Genomic DNA, 23,634 nt, shown 5'->3' on the forward strand with positions numbered 1-23,634 from the left:
ACAAGCAGGGCGGAACCAAGTCCTATCCACTGTGTCGAGAGGCTCTCAGACTTTGGCAGTGGGCAATCTCTTCTCAGCGGTTTCTGATAGCAACGCATATCCCCGGTAAATCCAACATCATAGCAGACAGGTTGAGCAGAGCTATTCTCATGCCTCACGAGTGGTCTCTCAAACAATCTGTGACGGAAGAGATTTTTCAGAAGTGGGGCCTCCCTTGCTGCGACCTTTTTGCTACACCTCAAAACAGCAAATGCCCCGACTTCTTCTCTCTCTCTTCCCCCTTCCAGGCCATCCCCCCAGAGACGCTCTAACCCAAGATTGGCCCTGGGGGCTTCTTTATGCTTTTCCTCCCTTTCCTCTGATACCACAAGTAATTCAGAAAGCAACCGCCTTGAGAGCCAAGTTGATTCTCATTGCCCCTTATTGGCCTCGACTGATATGGTTTCCGTTCCTACATCGTTATCTTTTGGTACAGCCATGGCATCTGGACCCGGTTCCAGATCTTCTGACCCACCAGTCGGGGCAGCTGCACCAATCCATACCTTCTCTCAACCTCACTGCTTGGTTGCTCCGCTTCCATCCCTAGCCAGGCTTCCTATGATTTCTAATCCCGTCCGGGATATCATAGTAGCTTCCCTTAAATCTTCCACTAGAAGGATTTACACTAGTAAATGGCAACGTTTCTCCTTCTGGGCAAAAGCTAGGAATATAGACCCCTATACTGCTCCGATTCATTTGGTCTTGGACTTCCTAGCCGAGATTTTTCATTCAGGATCTTCTTCCTCCACAGTAAAAGTTCAGCTGGCAGCCATTTCAAATTTTCATATAGGCTTGTTGGACCACAACATTATGTCACATAAACTTTGCAAGGCATTCCTTAGAGGTATTTTTTTACTTAAACCTCCGATTAGAAACCCCCCCACCACAGTGGGATCTAAATTTAATTTTAGCATCCTTGATTCTTCCCCCTTTCGAACCTGCGGCTGCCTGTTCATTGAAATTTCTTTCTTGGAAGACACTCTAGTCGCCATTACTTCTGCCAGGAGAGTATCTGAGCTTCATGCCCTCTGCATTCGTCCTCCCTACTTAATCTTCCACAAAGACAGAGTTTCTCTAAGGACTAATCCGTCTTTCTTACCCAAAGTGGCATCGCAGACTAACTTAAATCAATCCATTGATCTTCCAGTTTTTTCCCAAATTATTCTAATAGAGCGGAACAAAAACTGCATTATCTTGATGTTCACCGCCAACTCTAGATATTATCTGGACAGAACCAAACATTTTAGGAAATCTGATCAACTGTTTTTATCCTATGCAGAGAACAGGAAAGGCCTTCCAGTATCCAAGGTAACTCTATCTAGATGGCTGTCTTCTGTGATTACTTGCATTTATCAGCTCAGAGGTAAAGAGTTGATTTCTAGGCCAAAAGCCCATTCTACCAGAGCTCTAGCTACATCTACAGCTTTTCAGGCTAGACTTCCAATAGACACTATTTGTGCAGCAGCCACATGGGCCTCTCCTCATACCTTTGTTTCACATTACAAATTAGACTTGGCCTCCAGAGACAGAGCGAATTTTGGTTCCACCGTTCTCAAGAGTCTGTTCCATTGAGCCACCCAGGATAGAGGTGCTAGGGACGCGGTCCCATCCAGCAAGAATGAAGGTGAGATTGACAACTTAACATTAAGAAGTTATGTACCTAACATAACGTTCCATGTTAGTTGTCTTCTCTCACCTTCTTTCTTGCGTCCCGCCCACCATCCCCCTAGCCTGGTCAGACCGAGAAGATTGTGCCTCTTCCCTTAAGAGGCTTAATCCTTTTTTCTAGCTAATCAGCTTTCTAGTGTCACTAGATTAGGTTGATCCTCTTCGGGGGTTATTATTATTATTACCTCTTCCTCCTCCTCTCCAGTTGGAGGAATATATTGCATAATTTCCTTAGCTACCAAACGAGATCTGGGTAGTCTTCGCCTTGCATCATGGAATATAGGGTTGCCTCGAGCTGGTAAAATTAGCTCTCGAGCTTTAGTAAGTGGCTGAGTCAGAGCCGAGGATCGGCTCCAAACCCATCCAGCAAGAAAGAAGGCGAGAGAAGACAACTAACATGGAACGTTATGGTAGGTACATAACTTTTTATTATCAATCAGTCCATTAGTTTGCCAGTATTCATTCCTAAATTTGCCAACAAAGGTGATTATATGTTACATTTATTGGACGTTTACAAGCAGTTATATTTCTGTTTACATAGGACAAAAGAAATCAGAAAGTCAGACCAGTTGTTCATCTCCTTTGCAGATTGGAAATTGGGAAAGCCAGTAGCAAAAGTAACTCTAGCCAAATGGCTTACTGATTGTATCTCTTTTATTTATAACAAACTGGGTCTAACTTTACTAAAACCTGCAAGAGCCCATTCAGCTAGGTCCATGGCAACTTCTTCAGTATTTCTGTCCAAAGCTTCCATGGACTACATTTGTGCAGCTGCAGCCTGGTCAAATCCCTATACCATTATCACTCAATATAAGCTAGATCTGTTCTCGAGGGGTAGAGTAGCTTTTGGCTCAACTTTACTCAGGAAAATCCTTCCTTAGAGCCCACCTGGAGTTCTAGGTAGATGGGGACTCTGTGTCCCAACAGTTGAGGATCGAATGAAAATTGAAAACATCAGATAAAGAAGTTACATACTCACCATAACGTTCCATCTGTGTTGTCCATTTTCATTCTTCCTCAACTTCTCGCTCACCAACCCCCATCTTTTATTTAAACAGACTTCTGGAAGAGTGAGGCAGGCATGGTAGGGACACCACTGTCTTTTGTCAGTGAGCTTCAGGTATAGCTTTATTATGTAGAATATACACTTTGTATGTACCCACAAGAGATTTTTATACATAAAATGGTAGTTGCTTTCTGAAGTAAAGTCAGCAAACAAGATCTGGGGTATGTAAGGGGTTGGTGTATGATGGGTAAGGGAGAAGTTTGAGAGCTTTTTGGTTACCACAAGGTTTAGTAAAGGCCAAGTGAGATCTGAGGTTCAGATCTGAACCCAACAGTTCAGAAGAATGAAAATGACAACGCAGGTGGAATGTTATGGTGAGTACATAACTTCTTTTACCAGTTGTCCCACCCAGTCAACAGGAACTGTCAGTAGTAGAAATTTCAAAGCTACTGGAAAATAGTCATTCGGCTATTCCTCAAAGATCAACAAGGATCCGGAGTTTATTGAGTTTTTTTTTTAGTTCCAAGGCAAACAGGGGACCGCAGACCCATTCTAGCTCTGAATCATTTAAACAAATTCGTAACAACAATTCAGTCCATTTTTACTTCTTTTGAGGAAAGATGATTGGATGTGCTCGATAGATTTCAAGGATGAATACTATCACATAAAGATAGAGAGGCTTTGAAGGAGATATCTCTGTTTCAGGCTGGAAGCCGGTCACTACCCTGTGACCCAGTGCCCTGGGGTTGAACCCTGCACAAATCGTGCATCCTGAGGACAGGTGTTCAACCCCAAGGCACCGAACACACCAAGTGTGGCCATCCGCCGGTGAAAGCTTATGGCCACACTCGGTGCACTTAGAATAAAATGGGCTTTGGGGCCTCCGACATTTCTGAAGAAAAAGAAAAAAAACTACACAAGCACACCAGGCCCCAAAACACAAAAAACACACACACACTACGACCAGCGAGGGGAGGAAATACACTAAAAAAAGGAATAAAATTAACCTAAAGGTATCCTAAACACACACACGAGTTAGAAAGGAAAGATTTTTCTGTTTTTAAACAAGTTTTTTGAAAACTTATCTGACAGTCGCCAGGAGCTCTGCAATCCAGCTGTCTCTTCTAAAAGCGGCAAACTAGATCTGAGGTCAATTGGGGTTGGCAGGGGATTATGGGTGAGGGGAGGAGCTAGGAGCTCGGATCCATAGCTGTATAAATAGTTGCCGGCTCGGATATGATATCGGATCCAAGACCCACAGGTTGCAGACAAATGAAGTCACCTACTCAGATGGAACGTTATGGTGAGTACATAACTTCTTATTAATTTCTTCTGAAGGTAGCAACCGAAACTAATATAAATCAAAGCATCAGCGTACCTGTATTTTTCCATGTTTTACTAACAATGGCGAATATCACTTGCATTTACTAGATGCTCACCGTTGACTGCGTTTTTACCTCCGCAGAACCAAGACATTTAGGAACTCAAACCAACTATTTGTTGCCTTTTCAAAACAGAAACAGGGAAAGGCTGTATCTAAAGTAACACTCGTCATGGAGCTTTCTGACTGCATCTCTTTCGTATACACCAAAAGAGGTCTGACTCTACCAGTTAAATCAAAAGCTCATTTCAGTAGTGCAGTTGCAACTTCTGCTCCATTTGCTAAAAGACTTCCCATTGATGACATCTGTGCAGCAGCTACTTGGTCTACAGTTCACACCTTTATTTCTCATTATAAGTTGGAGAAGCAGTCTAGGGCACGCTCATCCTTTGGCTCCAGCACTCTCAGGAATATCCTTCCATGAGTCCACCCAGAACTTAATGCTTAGGAATCTGTCCCACAGTTGAATCGGATGAAAATAGACAACATTGGATATGAAAGTTTTGTACCCACCATATGATAGCACATCTCAGGGAAGTCCTGCATTCTGGCCGACAACCTCAGCAGGAGCATTATTTTGCTTCACGAGTGGTTATTTGAAGGTGACAGCTTGTAATTTCGCATTGGGGCACCATGAGTTGCTACCTGTTTCCCTCCCCATCCATCACCAAGTGCAACAGTTACTATGTCATTGTTCCCCCTCAGGATAATAACCCAGGGATGCTGTGATGCTTACTTGGCCCCTGGGGCATTTTTACGTTTATCCTCCAGTTCCCTTGATGATAAAGTTTCTACAGAAAGCAACCTGCTGCAGACCTACAGTGATCCTCATTACCCCCTTTTTCCCTAGTCAGGTGTGGTTTTCTTTCGCTTCCTTTGACCTGTTATGAATCCACCCCCCCCCCCCCCCCCACAATACTGGATCCCATTCCGGATCTCATTTCTTATCCAGCAGGCCTGAATTCCCCCAACCTTCATTCCCTCAAGTTAACCACATGGTTTATCCAGTTTCTTTGATGGCCAGAAATCTCAAGCCTTCACAGGCTATCATTCATTTGTTGAAATCTACTAGGAAAGTCAATTCCATTAAATGGAGGAGGAGGTATATTATGTTGGCAGAAACTAGAGGTCTGGATTCTGTCTCTACCCCCCAAGCCCCCCCCCCCCCCCCCCGGAGTCTTTTTGGATTTTCTTACTGAATTGATCCAGTCAGGTTCTAGTTTTTTACAGTTAAAGTGCAGTTAGTGGCTATTTCTAATTTTCTTGTTGGCAAGGATAATGTGCCTTTTTCTCTAAAGATTTGCAAAGCATTCCTCAAAGGCACCTTTTTGCCATGTCCTCCAGTGCAGGATCCTCCCTCTACCTTGGATTTACCATTTTTTTTTTTTTTGCAAGTTCTTGTATTCTGAACATTTAGCTACTTCTGATTTAAAGCTCTTAACTTGGAAAAATTTATTTTTGGTAGTGATTACTTCCACAAGGAGGGCTTCGAAGTTACAAGCTTTTGACTCTTCACTTCCTTATGTAGTGTTCCACAAAGGCAAGGTATCTGATGTTGTCATTTTCATTCATTCCTTAACCTGTTGGTTCAGATCTGAACCTCTGATCCGACTTGGCTGCTTTCTATAGCCCTATGATCTGATTCTTGAGCTTCTCCCTTACCCATAATGCCTCATTCCCCAGATTACCTCAGGTCTTGTTTGCCGCTGATCAAAATGGACTGGGATTGCGACTCTTAAGCTCCTTGTGGGTTAGTAAGTTTTGTGTGTTATTTAGTTTGCTAACTCCTAGTTGTTCTTTGTTTTATCCACCCTTATATATATAAATAAAACAAAACTTTATTTCATATTTATGTCTTCACGTTTGTTTCCTCCTCACTGGTTTTAAAAAATGCACTTCCTGTGAGCACAAGATTCCTTAATCTGATGCCCACAGGGAGTGTGTTTACTACTTAGGCCCTAAGCATTTGGATTCTCCTTGCTCCATTTGCCCTGGTTTTAAGCAATGTGCCGTAAGTGACAGATGAAATAAATTAATACATAAAGGACTTCTACCTTCTTCAGCTTCTTCCCTTGGCACTTCTTCAGGGGCTCAAACCCCCAAGAAATCAAAAGAATCCCGAGAACACCACAAACATTCTGCAGATAAGGCTTCTTCACTTCCTATGGCTAAACTGTCAAGAAATGTTCAGAAGACCTTGGATCTGAAGACTTTGGATCCAACATTGGCTGTGACCTTTTCTCCAGTTATTATGATCAGGATCTCCGTGAAGCTGATCCCTCTGATCCTTGTATCTACTGTACTCCAGCAACCGCCGAAAAGGTCTTCCAGGCCTTCCTCCACCTCCTCGTCCGTCAGATCTTTCTGCAGGCTTTTGAAAGCTGAGGTTGATAGAATGATGAGGAAATATCTCAGGACGCAAATCCAGATGGTGGTTTTGCCAGCTCCGTCCTCCTCCGGATCTTTGTCTCTCCAATCAACCACAAGTGCAGCAGGTATCTCGCCCTGATCAGACCTCAGGGGGAGTTTCCAAGGGATGCTTTAGTCCTCGATTGGCCTCCGGGTCTTCTTTAAGCTTACCCTCCTGTCCACTTAATACCCAAGGTCCTACAGAAAGCTCAACGTCTGAGGGCATCTCTGTTCCTCATTGCCCCTTTCTGGCCTTGTCAATCGTGGTTCCCCTTCATCAGGTCTCATCTGAAGTATCCGCCATGAATATTGGATCCCCATCAGGATCTAATTTCCCACCTGTTGGGTCTCCCTCTTCCAAAACATCCGACCCTTTGCCTAACCGTTTGATTTGTCCAGTTCCAGTGATAATTACTGAACAGTCCAGAATAGCACCCTCCCCGTCAAATGCATCATTTTGGCCTTCCAAAAACCTTCTACCAGGAAAGTATACACCAGTAAATGGAAAAAGTTTTCCATTTGGGGCAGGAGCAGGAATCTAGATCCTTTTTCTGCCTCAGTCCCTGATATACTTTTGTTTCTGTCCTCCCTTTTTCAACAGAGAGCAAGTTTTTCCAGTATTAAGCTTCAAGTGGCGACAGTTTCTAATTTTCACGAGAGCTCGGAACCCACCTTTTCATCTAGGCTTTGTAAGGCATTTATGAAAGGAGTCTTCCTTCTTCATCCTCCAGTTAAGGACCTTTCATCTCTTTGGGACCTCATGCTGGTTCTGCAATCTCTGACTAGGAGCCCTTTTGAACCTGCCATTTCCTGTGATCTCAGGTATCTGTCTTGGAAAACAACTTTTCTGGTCACTAGCACTTCAGCTAGAAGGGTTTCTGAATTGCAAGCTTTTTCCATTAATCCTCCTTATATGACCTTTCACAAGCACAGGGTATCTCTGAGGACAAATCCTTTCTTTTTACCCAAGGTTGCTTCCGAGTCAACCCTTAATCAATGCATTTAGCTTCCAGTATTTTTCCTTAACTACTCCAACAGAGGGGAGTATATCCTTCATATCTTGGATGTTCACAGACAGCTTCTGTTCTACTTAAAAAGGACTAAGGACTACGAAATTGTAAGTCAGAACAACTTATTGTAGCCTTCTCTGAGAACAGGCATGGTCTTCCAGTCTCCAAGGTCACTATTTCCAAGTGGATTTCCAGCTGTATCTCTATGGTCTACAATCTGAATCAACTGGAGATTCTGGGTCGTGTTAGAGCCCATTCAACTAGATCTGTGGCTACTACTTCAACCTTTATAGCAAGGCTTCGTATTGATGATATCTGTGCTGCTGTTACTTGGTCTAATCCTCACACCTTCATATCCAATTACAAACTGGATTTAGTTTCCAGGAGTTGGGCTTCCTTTGGCTCCATAGTGGTCCGGCATATCCTTCCTTGGGGCCTCCCAGGATGTTTGGTAGCTGAGGACTCTTGACTCTGACGGTGATAAATGAAGACATAGATAACATCAGATAAAAAGTTATGTACTTACCATAACTTGGTATCTGTGTTATCCTATGTATATTCATCACATTTCCCACCCGCCACCCCCCTCTTGGTGGAATAGTGGAGGAAGTTGGAGGGGGTATCTCTCTACTTTGGTAGAAATAGCTCAGGAGTATGGTGGCAAACTCGAGCTGGGGTTTAGAGAGCAGCAGGGCATTATGGGAGAGGGAGGAGCCAGAACCTTGGATCCATCTGTTGTATATTTTGCCGGCTTGGATCCAACATTGGATCGATGACCCTATGGTGATGACTGAAAACACAGGATAACACAGATACCAAGTTATGGTAAGTACATAAGTCTTCATTTGTAAACATTCTTGAGATCCTATGCCAGAAATGTGGGTAGTCTGCCCAAAATGCTACCCAGAGGGGATTGGTGTTTTTGGAAGCCTTCGGGTCTGGTCCATCTCTATCTTGCCCCCCCACACACACACACACACACACACACACACACACACACAACATTATTGACCTTGTCTCCTGCAGTATGTGGAGGGAACCGGATGCTGTGGAACCTATTCCTAAATGACCTGAGAAGATCCTCAGCGCTCCTAACAAGAGATAGCACTGGACAAAAGGTATCCCTGTAGATGCCATGGTTGTTGCAGCAGCCTCTAAGAAAAAATATCTAGAAGAGGAAAGCTCCATTGTCCATCCCCCTAACAGGGAGTCTAGGGCTTTGGAAAGATTTGGGAAGGGGGTGTAAGCATCAGCGACCTTTGCATTGCAATTGCTGAACTACCTGGTACACTTCACCAGACTACGGAGGGACTTAATTAAGGCACTCTGTAGCTCTGCCCCAGGGTCCATGACTTCAGAGGAACAGAAAAACATTTCCTTCAGATTGGCCACTCTACAGTCTGTCTCCAACATGTCCACGAGGCTAATCTCACATGCCGCAGAGGGTATCTCAAGGGCTGCTGGTTCAGGCATTGGTATAAGGTATCATGCCTGGATGCAGCTATGTGACTTCACAGAACCTTTCAAGGCGTCCTTCATCATTGCTCCTTTTGATGGATTGTCATTGTTTGGCCCCACTGTTAAAGAGATGCTTTCCCGTAGTGAGGAAGATCGAAAGTCCTTATTTGCTGTCTAAATCCATTTTTCTACCCCACAGAGGCCTTTCTCCAGGAACCAGTGTGGTGGTAAAAAATGTGGTTGAAAAAGTCGCAAGGTCCTTTTCAGGAATCACAGGGGGATTTTCCCCCAGAAGCAGAGGGGGAAACAACTGTAATGGTAGATGCTGCCCATGTGGCACAGGGGGTCCACACAACCAAGGACCACAAGATTCCTTCTTGGAGAGATTCTTTCAGAGTTCCTGAGGGGTTGCCCGACTGTCCCTTTCTGGAGGCAGTTGGGGGTACTTATCCTTGCACCCAGATGGTTAGTTAGCAATAACAAATAATCATTGGGTGCAAAGGATCATATCCACTGGATATTTCACTTTATTTTTCCATATACCAAAATCAAGGAAAAATCTCCTCAGTGTTCCACCCAGTCAGAGGGAGGAAGCAGCTTTACAAGTTACAAAGATGCTAGAAGAAAAGAGTCTTCCAGGAGGTCCCACCAGACCAAATCAGCTTCGGAATCTACTCAAAGTTATAAATGCTGGCTGTTCAATGGTCTTTACACTCCTGTCTGCTGAATCACCCAGACAAATTGTCCTGAGTGTGCAAGGACTCACTTCTGTGGTGGCTCCACTCGGAGGAAGTCAAACAAAATGTGCTTTTGTTCTTCCTCCCCCCAAAGCCACATTGTCCATGGACGTTTCCCAGCTGGGGTGGGGGCGGTGGGGATGGGGGGCATTATCTTGGTCAGATGGTCCAAGGCACATAGTTGACACAAGAGACCAATTTGGATATCAGTGTCCTAGAGGTGAGGGCAGTGCTTCTAGTGTTACAAGCACTTCAGACCTTTATCCCTCTAGAAACTATTGACATATAAACAGACAACATGTACGTTTTGTGGTACATTAGCAATCAGGAAGGAACCAGCTCTTAAGCCCTGTGTCGAGAACCAGTGAGGGTTTGGCAATGGGCAATCTCTTTCAACCCCTTCCTAGTTGTAATGCACATTCCAAGGAAGTCCAGCATTCTGGCGGACATGACTCAGCAGAGTTAGACGATGCGTCACGAGTGGTCTCTAAACCAGTCAGTGGCAAACATGATTTTCCACAACTGGGGTCAATCCTGCTTCAACCTTTTTGCTTTGCCCTACAACAACAAATGCAGCAGGTTCTTTGCTCTGATCCCTCCTCAGGGACAGTCACTGAGAGATGCTGTAGTTCATGTTTGCCCCTCCGGTCTTTTTTATGCTTACCCTCCCCTATCCCTCATAGTCAGGTTTCTTCAGAAAGCACAGAGGTTGAAGAGCAAGGGGATCCTCATTGCTCCCCTTTGGTCTTGACAGGTCTGGTTCCCCTTCCTTTGGTCTCATGTAATATGCTCTCTGTGGATGCTGGAACCACATCCAGATCTCCTGTGTCATCCATCAGGGCAAACTCACCCGGATTTTCCAGGGCTAAAACTAACCGCATGGTTTCTCTAATTCCAATTATGGCTAGAAACTCCAGCTTTTTTCACCAGTTCAGAAGATTTTAATATCCTCACATAAAGCTTCTGCCAGAAAAATGTATAAAAGTAAATGGAAGAGATTTTTGATATGGGCTCTCCAAAAACATTTGGACCCTTTTACAGCTCCTATCCCTGCAGTTCTAGACTTTCTTGCTTCAATTTCCAAAAACAGGGCAAGTTATTCCACTATTAGGGTGCAACTGGCAGCCATCTCGAACTGTCAGATTGTGGACAATTAATCTAAATGGGGTAAGACCTTCATCAGGAGTACCTTTTTACTTATACCTCCTTTAAAGGACCCCACTCCTCCTTGGGACTTAGCCATGATGTTATAAGCTTTTATCCAACCTCCCTTTGAACCTTCAGCCAAGGTAGAATTAAAATATCTTCCTTGGAAAACTACATTTTTGTTAGCCATAACCTCAGCAAGAAGGGTATTTGAATTGCAAGCACTGCCATCCAAACCACCATATTTGATTTCTCATAAAGATAGCATGACTATGTACAGATCCTTCTGTTTTGCCCAAAGTTGCCTCTGAAAACAATATAAATCAGGTCATCAACCTGCCAGTTTTCTTCCCCAATTTCCAAAACAAGGGTGAATATGCCTTCATCTTCTAGATGTTCATAGACAGCTATGTTTTTATCTATTTCGAACCAAATCTTTCTGAAAACTGAACAGCTATTTGTCTTCTTCTCAAATGTTATAATGGGAAGGCCAGTTACTTTGGCTAAATGGATTGCAGATTACATACCTCATAGCTTCATAGGTGTTTACTTGGCTTAAGACCACAAGGGACTTTTTAAGCCTAGCCATGTATCCCAAATTTCTGACAAGTTCTGATACCCTTGACAAGTGTAAGCAGAGGTTTGGGAGATGAAACATTTACAAGCAGAGGCTTGGGATATGAAACTTTTGCAGGTTGCCTGGGCCCATTAGAGTCATAGGTGGCAAACCAGAGATGAATTTCCTGTTCCCCATCCAATTGTCCAAGTTGCACTTGGGTTAGGGAGGAACTCTGCTTCACATGGATAGGGAGCCAGTTCCATAGATGGAGTAGTCTCTAGGATACATACCTGTCTCTCCATTATGTCCTATTTATATTACAGGCAAGGTTTATGTCTTTAGAACGGGTAATTCTGGTGCTGTTTGTTTTGTGGATATGCAGGAGATCCATCAGAGTGGGGTTTGACAATGCCCTGTATGCCAGGCATAGATCTCTCCCAAAAGCCTGTAGGAGACAGAATACAGGGATAGAGCCTTGAGGCACTCTGCATAGGACATTTTACTTACGCCTTGTATTCTTTTAGTGGGGAAACTCTGTAGATATTCCAGTTGTTGGATATGTTTGGTTAGGTACATACCCAAGGGGCATTGTACTCAATGACATGTCTGATGCGCAACATAGAATGATATCCTCACTACTGTAGACACGTGATGGTCAAAGGCTAGATTACTGTCTTTGTGTGTCCCTAAGTCCATGACTACTGGGTCATCTCTAGTGGGTAGGGGTGTGTTGTCAATATGATAGTTACCAGGGGTGGATGACCTCCCAAAGGTACTGTTATGCATTTCTTGGCATTTAGTTTTAGTGTATGGCTCTGACACCAGTTGTTTGTCTGTGTTAGCCCCTCCTGGAAAACTTTTGTGTCAGTGTGAGATTCAGTGACAGCTCCTAATTCGCAATTATCTGCAAATTTAGTCGCCAGAGATCGCTGACACTGGCCTTGACTTCAAAGAAGTAAATGCCAAAAAGGAGCAGTCCAAGGACTGATCCCTGAGGGACTCCACTTGTGACTGGCCTCTTTGTAGAGGTGGACTCCCCATTGTTGGATTTCAAAATTACTTCCTCTAAGCTGTGCAAAGCTTTTTTGAGAGGCACTCTCATGCTAAAAACTCCTTATAAAGATCCATTGCACCATGGGATTTAAATGTGGTACTGCAAGCCTGAATTCATGCTCCCTTTGAGCCGGCAGCTAAATGTCATCTTAAATTCATGACCTGGAAAACTGTCTAATAATTGCAATTACATCTGCTAGAAGGATTTCAGAACTTCCAAGATTTATCTTCTGAGCCCCCATATTTGAATTTTCATAAGGATGGGGTCACGTTACACACCAGTGCTTCCTTTACTTCTGAAGTGATGTGAGAATCCAACATCAGTTTATTCAGTAATTTACCAGTATTCTTTCTAAAATTTGAGAATAAAGGGGAATATATGCTGTATTTATTGGATGTCCATAGACAATTACGTTTCTGCCTACACAGAACAAAATAAATTAGAACGGCAAATCAGCTCTTTATCTCTTTTGCACATAACTTAGGCAAATCAGTTACAAAAGTAACTCTAGCTAGATGGTTGACAGATTGTATTTCATTTGTCTATATAACAAGTTGAATCTACCCTTACCAAAACCTTTAAAAGCTCATTCAACCAGATCTATGGCAACTTTGTCTGTGTTCCAGTCTACAGCTTCTATGAATGATATATATGTGGCTGCAACTTGGTTAGACCCTCATAAGTTTTTCACTCATTACAAAGAAGCTCTGGTCTCAAGGGAGAGCAGCCTTTGGCTCACCCTTACTCAGGAATATCCTTCCTTAGAGTCCAACTAGGATTTTACGTAGCTGCGGATTCTGTCCCATTAGTTGAGGAATGATTAAAAATTCACAACACCAGATAAAGAAGTTATGTACTCACCATAACGTTCTACCTGTATTGTCCATTTTCGTTCTTCCTCAGCTCCCCACCCACCAATCCCCAACCTTTTCAATGACTGATTTCTGGAGGAGTGAAGGCTTCAAGGACACAACTGTCCTTTGTGTTGAGCTCCAGATATGGCATATTATAATAGTCTTCCTGTCAAGCAGCAAACAAGATCTGTGGGATGTCAGGGATTGGTATATTATGGATAGGGAAAGAGCTCAAGAGTTTTTTGGAGGCCACGAGCTAGTGTAATGGCAGAGTTGGATTTGAAGATCGGATATGAACCTATTAGTTGAAGAAGAATGACAATGGACACCGGAGATGGAATGTTATGGTGAGTACATAACTTTTTTGTTAGTGTTACTGCATTTATTCAACTTGTAACTATAAATTTAATTGCATTTTTAGTAGTTGCTAGTATTTTCTTTTCCTTGATTTCACAACACACCATTTTAAAAATTTGTTGTATGAAGCATATTATCTTCTTCCCAGAAATAGGAGAACAGTTCATAACCTAACTACACATCTGTTTGACAGACACTTGTGAACAGAGAAGTCCAACATGAGTGGAGTATATACCAGTTTTGAGACTGCAGTATCCCAGATAATTCCCCCCTTAGTTTAAAATATAGTGATATCAGAGTTTGCATAGGTAAGCAAGTGTCTAAACAGTAATGTCTTGAAATTTAGTTACACAACCCAAAAATTATTTTGAGTGGCATCTGCTAAGAGTGCATTAAAATGGTTGGTCATCATATGAAAAAAATAGCTGTGTCATTGCTTGGTTGAAACATTGAGTGAGAAGGTCACAAAAACAGCAAAAACTAATGAAAACTCCAGGCAAGCTGGAACTTCCAATGCGTGACCTCTCAAACCTCTTGAATCAGAGGCACATGGGATATATGCAAATAACCCTTATGAACACCAGGTGTATCAGCTAATTAGTAATTCTGAATGCCCATTATTTGTTTGTAATTTTAATTGACAATCTCAGGCCAATAAAGCCAAACCCCACTAGCTGTGGATATGCATATTTTGTTCTTGTTATGACCTCATCAGCACAGCACAAGCAGAATGTTTGACTAAGCATAAGAAACACAGGACTGTTATACCCAGCTGCTGTCCATTATAATTAGGATGACTGCAAAATATCCCACATAAACTAAACATTGAGTGAGAAGGTCACACAAAAAAACAATCAGTAAAAACTAAATGAAAACTCCAGGCAAGCTGGAACTTCCAATGAGTGACCTTTCAAACCTCTTGAATCAGAGGCACATGGGATATATGCAAATGACCCTTATGAACACCAGGTGTTTCAGCTAATTGACGATTCTGAATGCCCATGACTTGTTTCATCGTTTTAATGGACAGTTTCAGGCCAATAAAGCCAAACCCCACTAGCTGTGGATATGCATATTTTGGCCTTGTTATGATGACAATTTCAGGCCAATAAAGCCAAACGCCAGTAACTGTGGGTAATATATATAACAAGGCCAAAATATGCATATCCACAACTAGTGGGGTTTGGCTTTATTGGCCAGAAATTGTCCATTAAAACTATGAAACAAGTCATGGGCATTCAGAATCGCCAATTAGCTGAAACACCTGGTGTTCATAATGGTCATTTGCATATATCCCATGTGCCTCTGATTCAAGATGTTTGAGAGGTCACTCATTGGAAGCTCTAGCTTGCCTGGAGTTTTCATTTAGTTTTTACTGATTGTTTTTATTTATTTTTTTTATTATTATTTTTTGTGTGTGTGTGTGTGTGTGTGTGTGTGTGTGTGTGTGTGTGTGTGACCTTTTCACTCAATGTTTTAGTTTGTTATTTGGGATATTTTGTAGTCACCCTAATTATAATGGACATCAGCTGGGTATAACAGCCCTGTGTTTCTTATTCTTAGTTAAACTCTCTGCTTGTGCTGATAAGGTCATAATGCTGAAATATGCATATCCACAGCTACTGGGGTTTGGCTTTATTGGCCTGAAATTGTCTATTAAAATGATGAAACAAGTAATGGGCATGCAGAATTGCCAATTAGCTGAAACACCTGGTGTTCATAATGGTCATTTGCATATATCCCATCTGCCTGTGATTCAAGAGGTTTGAGAAGCCACTCCTTGGAAGTTCCAGCTTGCCTGGAGTTTTCATTTAGTTTTTACTTATCAGAGTTCCAGAGCTGCATCTGTGAATGAAATAATATAACTGTAGTACTTGGAATAAATTTGCAAGTTTTCAGCATTCCTTTCTTTTAATCATACCACATGATCAGAATTTTTGTAAACTGTTCATCTTCTGTTCAAGATGTTATTTTGCACTGTGAAAGATAGTTATTTGCAGACGAAACTGTGCAAAGCCATTTTAGACAGTTTTTCGGTTAGAGATGACTCCATATTTCATTTGTTTTAGGTACCTTTCAACTGTGGTCTAACACCATTCAAGTTGATTGGGCAGATCCAGAAAAAGAAGTTGATGAAGAAACCATGCAGAAGGTTAAAGTGCTTTATGTGCGAAACTTGATGATATCTACTACAGAGGAAACAATTAAGACAGAATTTAACAAATTTAAACCTGGAGCAGTTGAGCGTGTAAAGAAGTTGAGAGATTATGCATTTGTACATTTCATCAACAGAGAAGATGCAATTGCTGCAATGTCCTTTATGAATGGGAAATGTATTGATGGAGCAAATATAGAGGTCACATTAGCTAAGCCAGTTAACAAAGATAGTGCTGGCAAATATCACCAGAATGGACAAATGAATTCTAGTTCAGAAAATCTTATCATGCTTGGCAAAAAAGACGAAATTCATCAGAAACCTTCTGGAAAATCACACAGTGTTTCTGCTAGTATCAATGGCCACCTAAGTCCATGTTCTTTAGAATCTGAAAGATGCTCATATCCTTTTTTCCCAGGAACAAAACTTACACCAATTAGCATGTATTCTTTAACTCCAGGCCATTTTCAATGTGCAGTAACACATTTAGATTATTACTGTAACAAAAACAACTGGTCACCACCAGAGTATTATCTGTACTCCACAAGAAGTCAAGATGGAAAAATACTTCTGGTGTACAAGGTTGTCATACCATCAATTGCAAATACTTCTCATAGCTATTTTATGCCAGACAAACTGTGCACAACCTTGGAAGATGCAAAGGAGTTGGCTGCACAGAATGTGTTGCTAAGTTTAGGTATCTGTTCTTTGGTTTTTGATTGAATACATTTAGAGCATTTATAAAACAATGAAGCTGTATGTTAATAGTACATCTTTCAGCAGTTCACAGTCTAAAACTGCATTGATAATATCATGAGCAGAGAGCATATGCAACTATGCTTATGATAGGGACTTGCTTATTTGGACTTCTGTTCCTTCTAAGACATGTGCTGTTAACCTTCAGACCTTGGATATCTTCTCATTATTCATTTTGATGTTTTTTATTTTGTATGAGCATTGATGCATTTTGCAGCCAGTTTCAGTTTGTATTCTTTTAAAATTTAATTTGTAAGCTTTGCATCCAGTCCTTAGTAAACAATTGGTCCCCAGGCAAATGTAGCCTCACTTTTTAATATTAGCCCTTGACATTTTGCATCACCTTTCAAGGCTTTAGCGAAGACATCAGGGAGAGTTTATTGCTGAGGAAATTGTGCTGCAAAATATGTGGTACTAATTTTTCTGTGTTTCTCTTTGCCACTCCCTTTCACACACACACACACACACACACACACACACACACACACACACACACACACACGTTTGATGATGCTGGATTGCGTAAAGGCATAACAGTAGACTTGCATCGGTCTTCGATAGTCACTGCAAGCTGTGTTACTCCGGTCAAAGGATTCTACCCTTTGGAACACTCTTTACACCACTTTGTGTCATCACACTTTTGAAGTCGTTAAAGATAGTATACCAACATCATTGTGCTTATTGTTTTAAATATTCTGGGGATATTGTCCTAATCCAGAGTGTATTTATGGCTTACATTTTTATAAAGTAGTGTTGCGGTAGCGTTGTCACCTCACAATAAGACGCTGTCCAGATCGATTCTCAGCTAGAGCGTCTTCTATGTGGAGACATACGTGAATGGGTGTACCTTCGTTGAAGGTTGTGCATCAGGGCTGGGAACTCGGCACGTAAAAATCAACTACCAATCATTAGCGGACCAGATTTCTGCTGTGGCGACCCCCTAACCGGGAAAAGCCGAAAGACACAACAAGTAGTCTGCAGAACGTCTGTGTTAAGCTGCTTTGGCCAGTACCATTCAGATAGCTTAATCCATCTCCAGTGATCATTTTCAGACCCAGGTTTCTCATCTAGTCCTTTGGAAATTGAAGTAGTTCTATTGCCCTTTCTTCTGTGTTGGTTTTTAGAATCAAGTTTATAAAGAAAATAATTTTTCAGAACAGTATCATATATATATCTGAAGTAGTTGACTTCATTTGATCTTCAACCTGTAGGTTACGGATCCATATTGGATCCAACACGGTTGCATATCCAGCATCTGATCCGAGCTCCAAGCTCCTCCCCTTACCCATAATGGCACCTGTCTCCTTCCTCCCTTCAGATCTCGTTTGCCGCTGGAAAGCAAGCATCGTGGTCTGGGTTCTTAGCTAGTCATTTGGGATTAGTGAGTGTATTTTTGTGCCTTTTGCTTCCCTCTGTAACATTTTCTTCCTAGCTTTACTATCTATCCTCCCTGCGTGGTCGTCAGAAAAAAAAAATCTTTTTCTTTTTCCGTCTGTTCTTTTCTTTGGTGTGAGCGTGTGTGTGTTCTGGGCCTGTTTATTGAAATGGCTGAAACCTCTAAACTAGTTTTCAGAAAGTGCACAGAGTGTGGCCATAAGCTCTCCCCAGCCAATGGCCACACTCTGTGAGTGGTGGGTCTGGGGGCAGCCCACCTGCCAACTTCCTGTCCTATCTGTACCGGGTTTAAGCCTAGGGCACTGAAGGACAGGAGGGGCAAACTCATCCTCAAGGGCCTACTTCCCTCTTCTGGGACTGTAGCCCCTGTACCCCCCCATGTCAGGGTGCAGCATCAACTTCTGCCTCTTCCCCGGTCTCTGGGACTCAGACTCCCACCAAGAGGTCTGGGGAAAGGGAGAAGTCTAGGAAGGACAGGCTGAGAAAGCGGTCTCCTGACCGCTCGGCTCTGGCTGGACCGCTGGCAAAGGTTAGGGCAGAAACCAGACCTAGATCTCCCACGAGCCAAAGGAATCCCGGATCCGGTCGCCCGTACGGGCTTCCCCTCATCGGCACTCCAGACCAATGTCACTGGCTTCATTCTCCCACTCCACCCGAAGCCTCAGTGAAGCGGAGGTTGATGAGATGATGCAGAGGTTTATCCGCACCCAAATTCAGATGGGGTTTTGCTTGCCCCCTCTCCCTCTGGAGGGGGGAGCTCACAGCCTTTCTTTACTCCGATCACTTCTCCGATCCGGCCTTCAGTTTTGGAACCACTGGATCCAAGGACCCTCAGGCTCGAGGGGTCGGCGCCGATGGTACCTTCTACCTTAATGCCAGTCATTGCCTTGAGCATGTTGGATCCGACCGGGTCAGATCCGAGCTCTCTGAGCCATAACCACGGGGTCAGATCCAAGGGGGTGTTGTCTGCTCCAAGTGTGTCAGAGGACAGTATTCCCCTTAGTATCTCGGCTTCTGGAGTCTCGTCTCTGACTCCCCTGTTGGGTCAGAGGGGAACTGCTCCGACTGGCACTTCTCAGGATGTCCGTTCTCCTTTAGCCTTTGATGTGGTGGAGAGGGCTCTCTCTGTCATCGAGACCCTTGACCATCTCGTCCTTGGACTCTGCCCCGACTCCCTCTGTTTTAGGTACAGTCCCAACTAACTTATCATGTCAAGGACAACCAGTGTTCGTTTTGCTTCAGGAAGCTCCTGTGAGGGAGCAGCAGGACTTTGGTGAGCCCTTCCCAGAGATTCCCACTGAGGAGATCCCTAGCAAACGGACGTGTAAAAGGAGGTACTTGGACTCCTGACTGAGGTCCCTCACCGAAGACACTGATTTGGAGGAAGGAGAAGGTTCCCCCGATCACCCCCCGAGGAAGTCTCCTTTGGAGACATCATGGAACTCCAATGCCTGGGGGGTAGTCTGCCCAAAAACCAAGCTCGGATGAATCAGTGTTTCTTGAGGCATTCGGCACAGGCTCATCTACTTCCTGGGTGTCCCCTCCCGCTAATCCCTTAGTAGATCTGATAACCTCTCGGGTGTGGAAGGAACCAGACACGGTGGAGCCTATCCCTAAGCTCCTTGAAGTCCTTAGCCCCCTTTGGACAGGACATGTTGGAATAAAGGGTCCCAGGTGGATGCTATGGTTGTGCCACGAAGAAAGACCTCACACAGGAGAAATCTACGGTCCATCCACCTGACCAACAGTCAAGGGCGATGGACCAATTTGGAAAGCGGTAAACTTTACTTTTAGAGCAGTAAAAGAAACTCACCACTGAGCGAAGCAGCCTTGGATAAAAAGAGCTGTATACAAGAGAACAAAAACAAGGATGCACCAACAGCTATGTAGAAATCCAAAAATTATCAGCAGACAAATCCAAAACGACAACAGCCAACGATATGTTCCACTTTTTATTGACAGGAACAGAATAAAATAGTAAGCGCTTTCACATCCTATGATGCTTCTTCAGACTTCAATAACATTCAGTGAAAAACCACTCTTTAAATACAGCTTCTTTGCACAGCTTAATCACATAACAAGCAATTACCTATTCTTGTTTAAAGTGCCTGTGCCTAAAGAATTCAGTAGTACTTTAAAAGTTGATCGCTTAACCCAGCATTATGTGCATAACAAAGTGCAGTTGAAATAACTTTATAAAAGTGTTGTTTCAGCATTATTCATAAAACACATATAAGCCACTCTTTAGATGCAGCTTCTTTGCACAACATAATCTCATGTCAAGCAGTTGACTAATCATATTTAAAGTGCCTGTGCCTAAAGAATTCAATGGTGCTTTAAAAGTTAGTCACTCAGTACAATATTATATGCATAACGTAATGAAAATGTTATTTCAACAAGTGCATTTCATCCTTTGAAGTCTTCTTCTGAAAACTCCATTGAACTTATTGACCAAGTTTATAAAGTTTTGTCTATATAAATTAGCTTATTAAAAATATAAAAAATAAAATAGAAAAACTATGATGTCTAGTAAAAATATATATGCCATTTTTAAAATGTCTCACTAAAACCACATACAAAAAATCAATGTCCCTTAGCCAGCTTATTGTGTCCATGTACAAAGCTTCAGTGTTTAAGTGGTCTGGCTGCTAGGAATGGTTTTAGTGAGATCTTCTCATTTAGACCATGTTTATGGGCTTGCAGCCTAAGGATCCACTTGTTTTCCACTTCCTCTGTTCTATTTTTGGGGTTCCCCAACCTACTTGTCCTATTCACTTTTTCCAACACCCTAAATCTAAAACAATGCGTTAGACCATTTTCTATTACATGTCGTGCCAGTGCATTGGTGGTATTTTCCTTGTTTATAGCATAGATGTGCTCTCTTATGCGTTCACGTAACGTTCTGTTGGTTTTTCCAACATAGAACGTTTTGCATAACTGACATTGTGCCAAATAGACCACATCTGTGGTTTTGCAATTGGCAAAGCCTTTAAATCTATATGTATGCCCTGTATAAGGGTGTATGAAAGTTGCTTCTTCCGCTATGTATTTACATTGATTGCATGCATTTCAGGGAAAAGTGCCTTCCTTCGATGTCAAAATAGGGCCCCTATGCATTTGTTCATAGCATAGAAGCCTATTCAATGATTTCATGTTTCTATAACCTATGCTCGGCTTCGCTCACTAAGTTCCTAATTTTGTCATCGACTTTCAATAATCTCCAATTGTCCTCCAAAATTTGTTTTATATATGTGTTTCTATTGGTGAAAGGAATTACTAACCTATTTTTGGTTTCAGTATTGCTAGTGGTATTCTCATACCTAAAATCATTGTCCCTGTTAAAAACGGGTACCTTTACCGGCTCTATGTATATTGCCCGTCTTAATGGCTTTCTGCACCTCAGTTTTTTTGTATCCTCTAGAGACAAAGTTATCTAGCAGTCTACTTTGCTGCTGATGGTAAGTTGTGTCTTGCGTGGTTAGTCTCGATGCTCTAAGGACTTGGTTCTGTACTATGTTGGAATGTATATGTCTGGGATGCATGCTGTTTCGATGTAGAAGGCTATTCTTCCAACAGGACTTCCTATGTAAATCTGTATCAATCCCATTGTTGCCCTTAGTTAACATTACATCCAAAAATTCTATCATCTGATGTGAATATGAACATTCAAAAATCAAGAAATCGGTCATGCCATTGATATATTCAACAAATTCCATCAGCTGTTGTTCAGTTCCCCCCATACAATAAAAACATCATCCACAAATCTATTATAGTGTTTGAGACAATGGACATATATCAAATTCTTTAGTACATATGTCGTTTCCCAAAATGCCAATACCAGATTGGCATAAGAATTGGCACAGGGAGTGCCCATGGCTACTCCCTTTTTCTGTAGATAGTAGCCATCATTGTATAACAGAACATTGTTTTCAAGCACTATGTCCAATAATGTCATCCAACAGATGACATTGTTGTTTGTAATGTGGTTCTCAAGCAAAAACAGCCTAACATATTCTATTCCTATAGTGTTAGGAATGGATGTAAATAGCGATTTTACATCAAGTGTAACAAATAAATCATCCTTTCCAATTGGTGTAGCTCTATTGAGACTTGCTAGATTCTCAAGGAAATGTTGAGTGTCCTTGAGTATGTGGCTGGTGTTGTTAACTATTGGCTTAAATTTTTTATCTAGGTATATAGATAGAGGTTCTGTCAGCCAGCCTTTGCTTGAGACTATCGGTCTCAATGGGGGGTCTGACGGTTGTTTGTGGATCTTTGGTAACCCTCTAAAGGTGGGAACTAGGGGATTTTCTACTATAAAGTATTTATACATCTCAATATCAATGACATTACTTAATAGAAGATCATACAGGTGACCATGTACACCCTTGATTATTTTGTTTAATGAACTTCCATCTAGTCGATGATAAATGTCTCTGTCTGATAGCAGAGACTCTATTTTACTGACATACATCCCTCTATCCATCACAACAATAGCTCCCCCCTTGTCCGCTTTTCTTATTATTATGTCTTCATTCTTCTGCAGACAAAACACTGCTTCTCTTTCATCCCTAGTCATATTAAAAAAATCAGGTTTCACATCATTCCTGCTATATAGTTCATATAAGTCACTTTCACAGGCCCATTCAAATGCCTCAAGCATCGGATGTTGTGGAGGCACAAATGTTGATGGTTTCCTGAAAATGTTAATGTTGCCATTGTCGGCATTACTTGTGGCCTCTTCAAATAGCATTTTAAGGCCTATATTTCTTGTAAATAACTTTATGTCTACAATTATGTCAGCTACATCTACAAAGCCAGATGGTATGAAACCCAGGCCCTTGTTTAATACTGAAAGTTCAATTTCGCTTAAAACATACCTAGAAATGTTGAAGACTAGGTCATGCTGATGGGTTTCAATGACTTCCTCTGTTGTTCGTAGATCTCTTCGGTGCTTTTCCTTTTCTTCCTCTGATTGTAAGGAGACCAAGTCCGTTTGTCTATGGGCTTGATGGGAAGCGGAAAAGATGGAAACCCTTCAGATGAAACCCCTTCGGATTCTAAAAACACCTCATCTTCTCTAACATCTGATTGTAGTTCCACCGTCGGTTGTTTGGCACGAACATCTCTATTTGCAGTGTTCATTGTTGAGGGGGGGGGTTTGTATAGATGAATGTTTCTCACCCTCTGAGTGTATTAAGGCCTCGATAGTAACCTGTCGCTTGTTCCCAATGAATTTGTTTGTTTTGGAGCCCATGTTCGAATTCAGCGTAGTAGAAGATTGCATGTTGGGTTTCTCAACGGACCCTGTTGTGTGCATAGTGATGGATTTCTGAGCATTCATTGAACCTTTGTCGGATGACAAAAGCGGAGGGGGTTTGTTTGTGTTGGCATCCTGTGGTGCCCGATTGGGAATCCTCTCTCTCGGCCAAGAAAAGACTTGGCCTTTCTGGAAATCCATAAAGTCCCTCTCCAGTTTTTTCTTTTTGTCTTGCATTGATCTGCTCTCCAAAGAAGAGAGCATAGTTTTTAAGTCATTCCGTAAAATCTCCATTTCTTGAACATTAAGTATAGTGCTCAGTTCTGTCTCTATGACATTAATTTCAGCCATCAGCGCTTTTTCCACAATATTATACTGCTCAATTAATAT

General features: G+C 42.3%; 1 protein-coding gene across 1 annotated transcript in view; it reads left to right on the forward strand.

Annotated features, from left to right (window-relative positions):
- RBM46 (RNA binding motif protein 46) overlaps positions 1–23,634 on the forward strand; it is a 768,536-nt gene that overhangs the window by 179,620 nt on the left and 565,282 nt on the right. The window contains exon 3 of the mRNA XM_044063499.1: positions 15,748–16,530. Within this exon, the coding sequence (XP_043919434.1) occupies positions 15,748–16,530 (783 nt within the window). The remainder of the gene's footprint in view (positions 1–15,747; positions 16,531–23,634) is intronic.

The sequence above is a fragment of the Protopterus annectens genome, chromosome 2.part1 (assembly GCF_019279795.1).
Source record: "Protopterus annectens isolate FY-2018-M chromosome 2.part1, PAN1.0, whole genome shotgun sequence".
NCBI classification, from domain to species: domain Eukaryota; kingdom Metazoa; phylum Chordata; order Ceratodontiformes; family Protopteridae; genus Protopterus; species Protopterus annectens.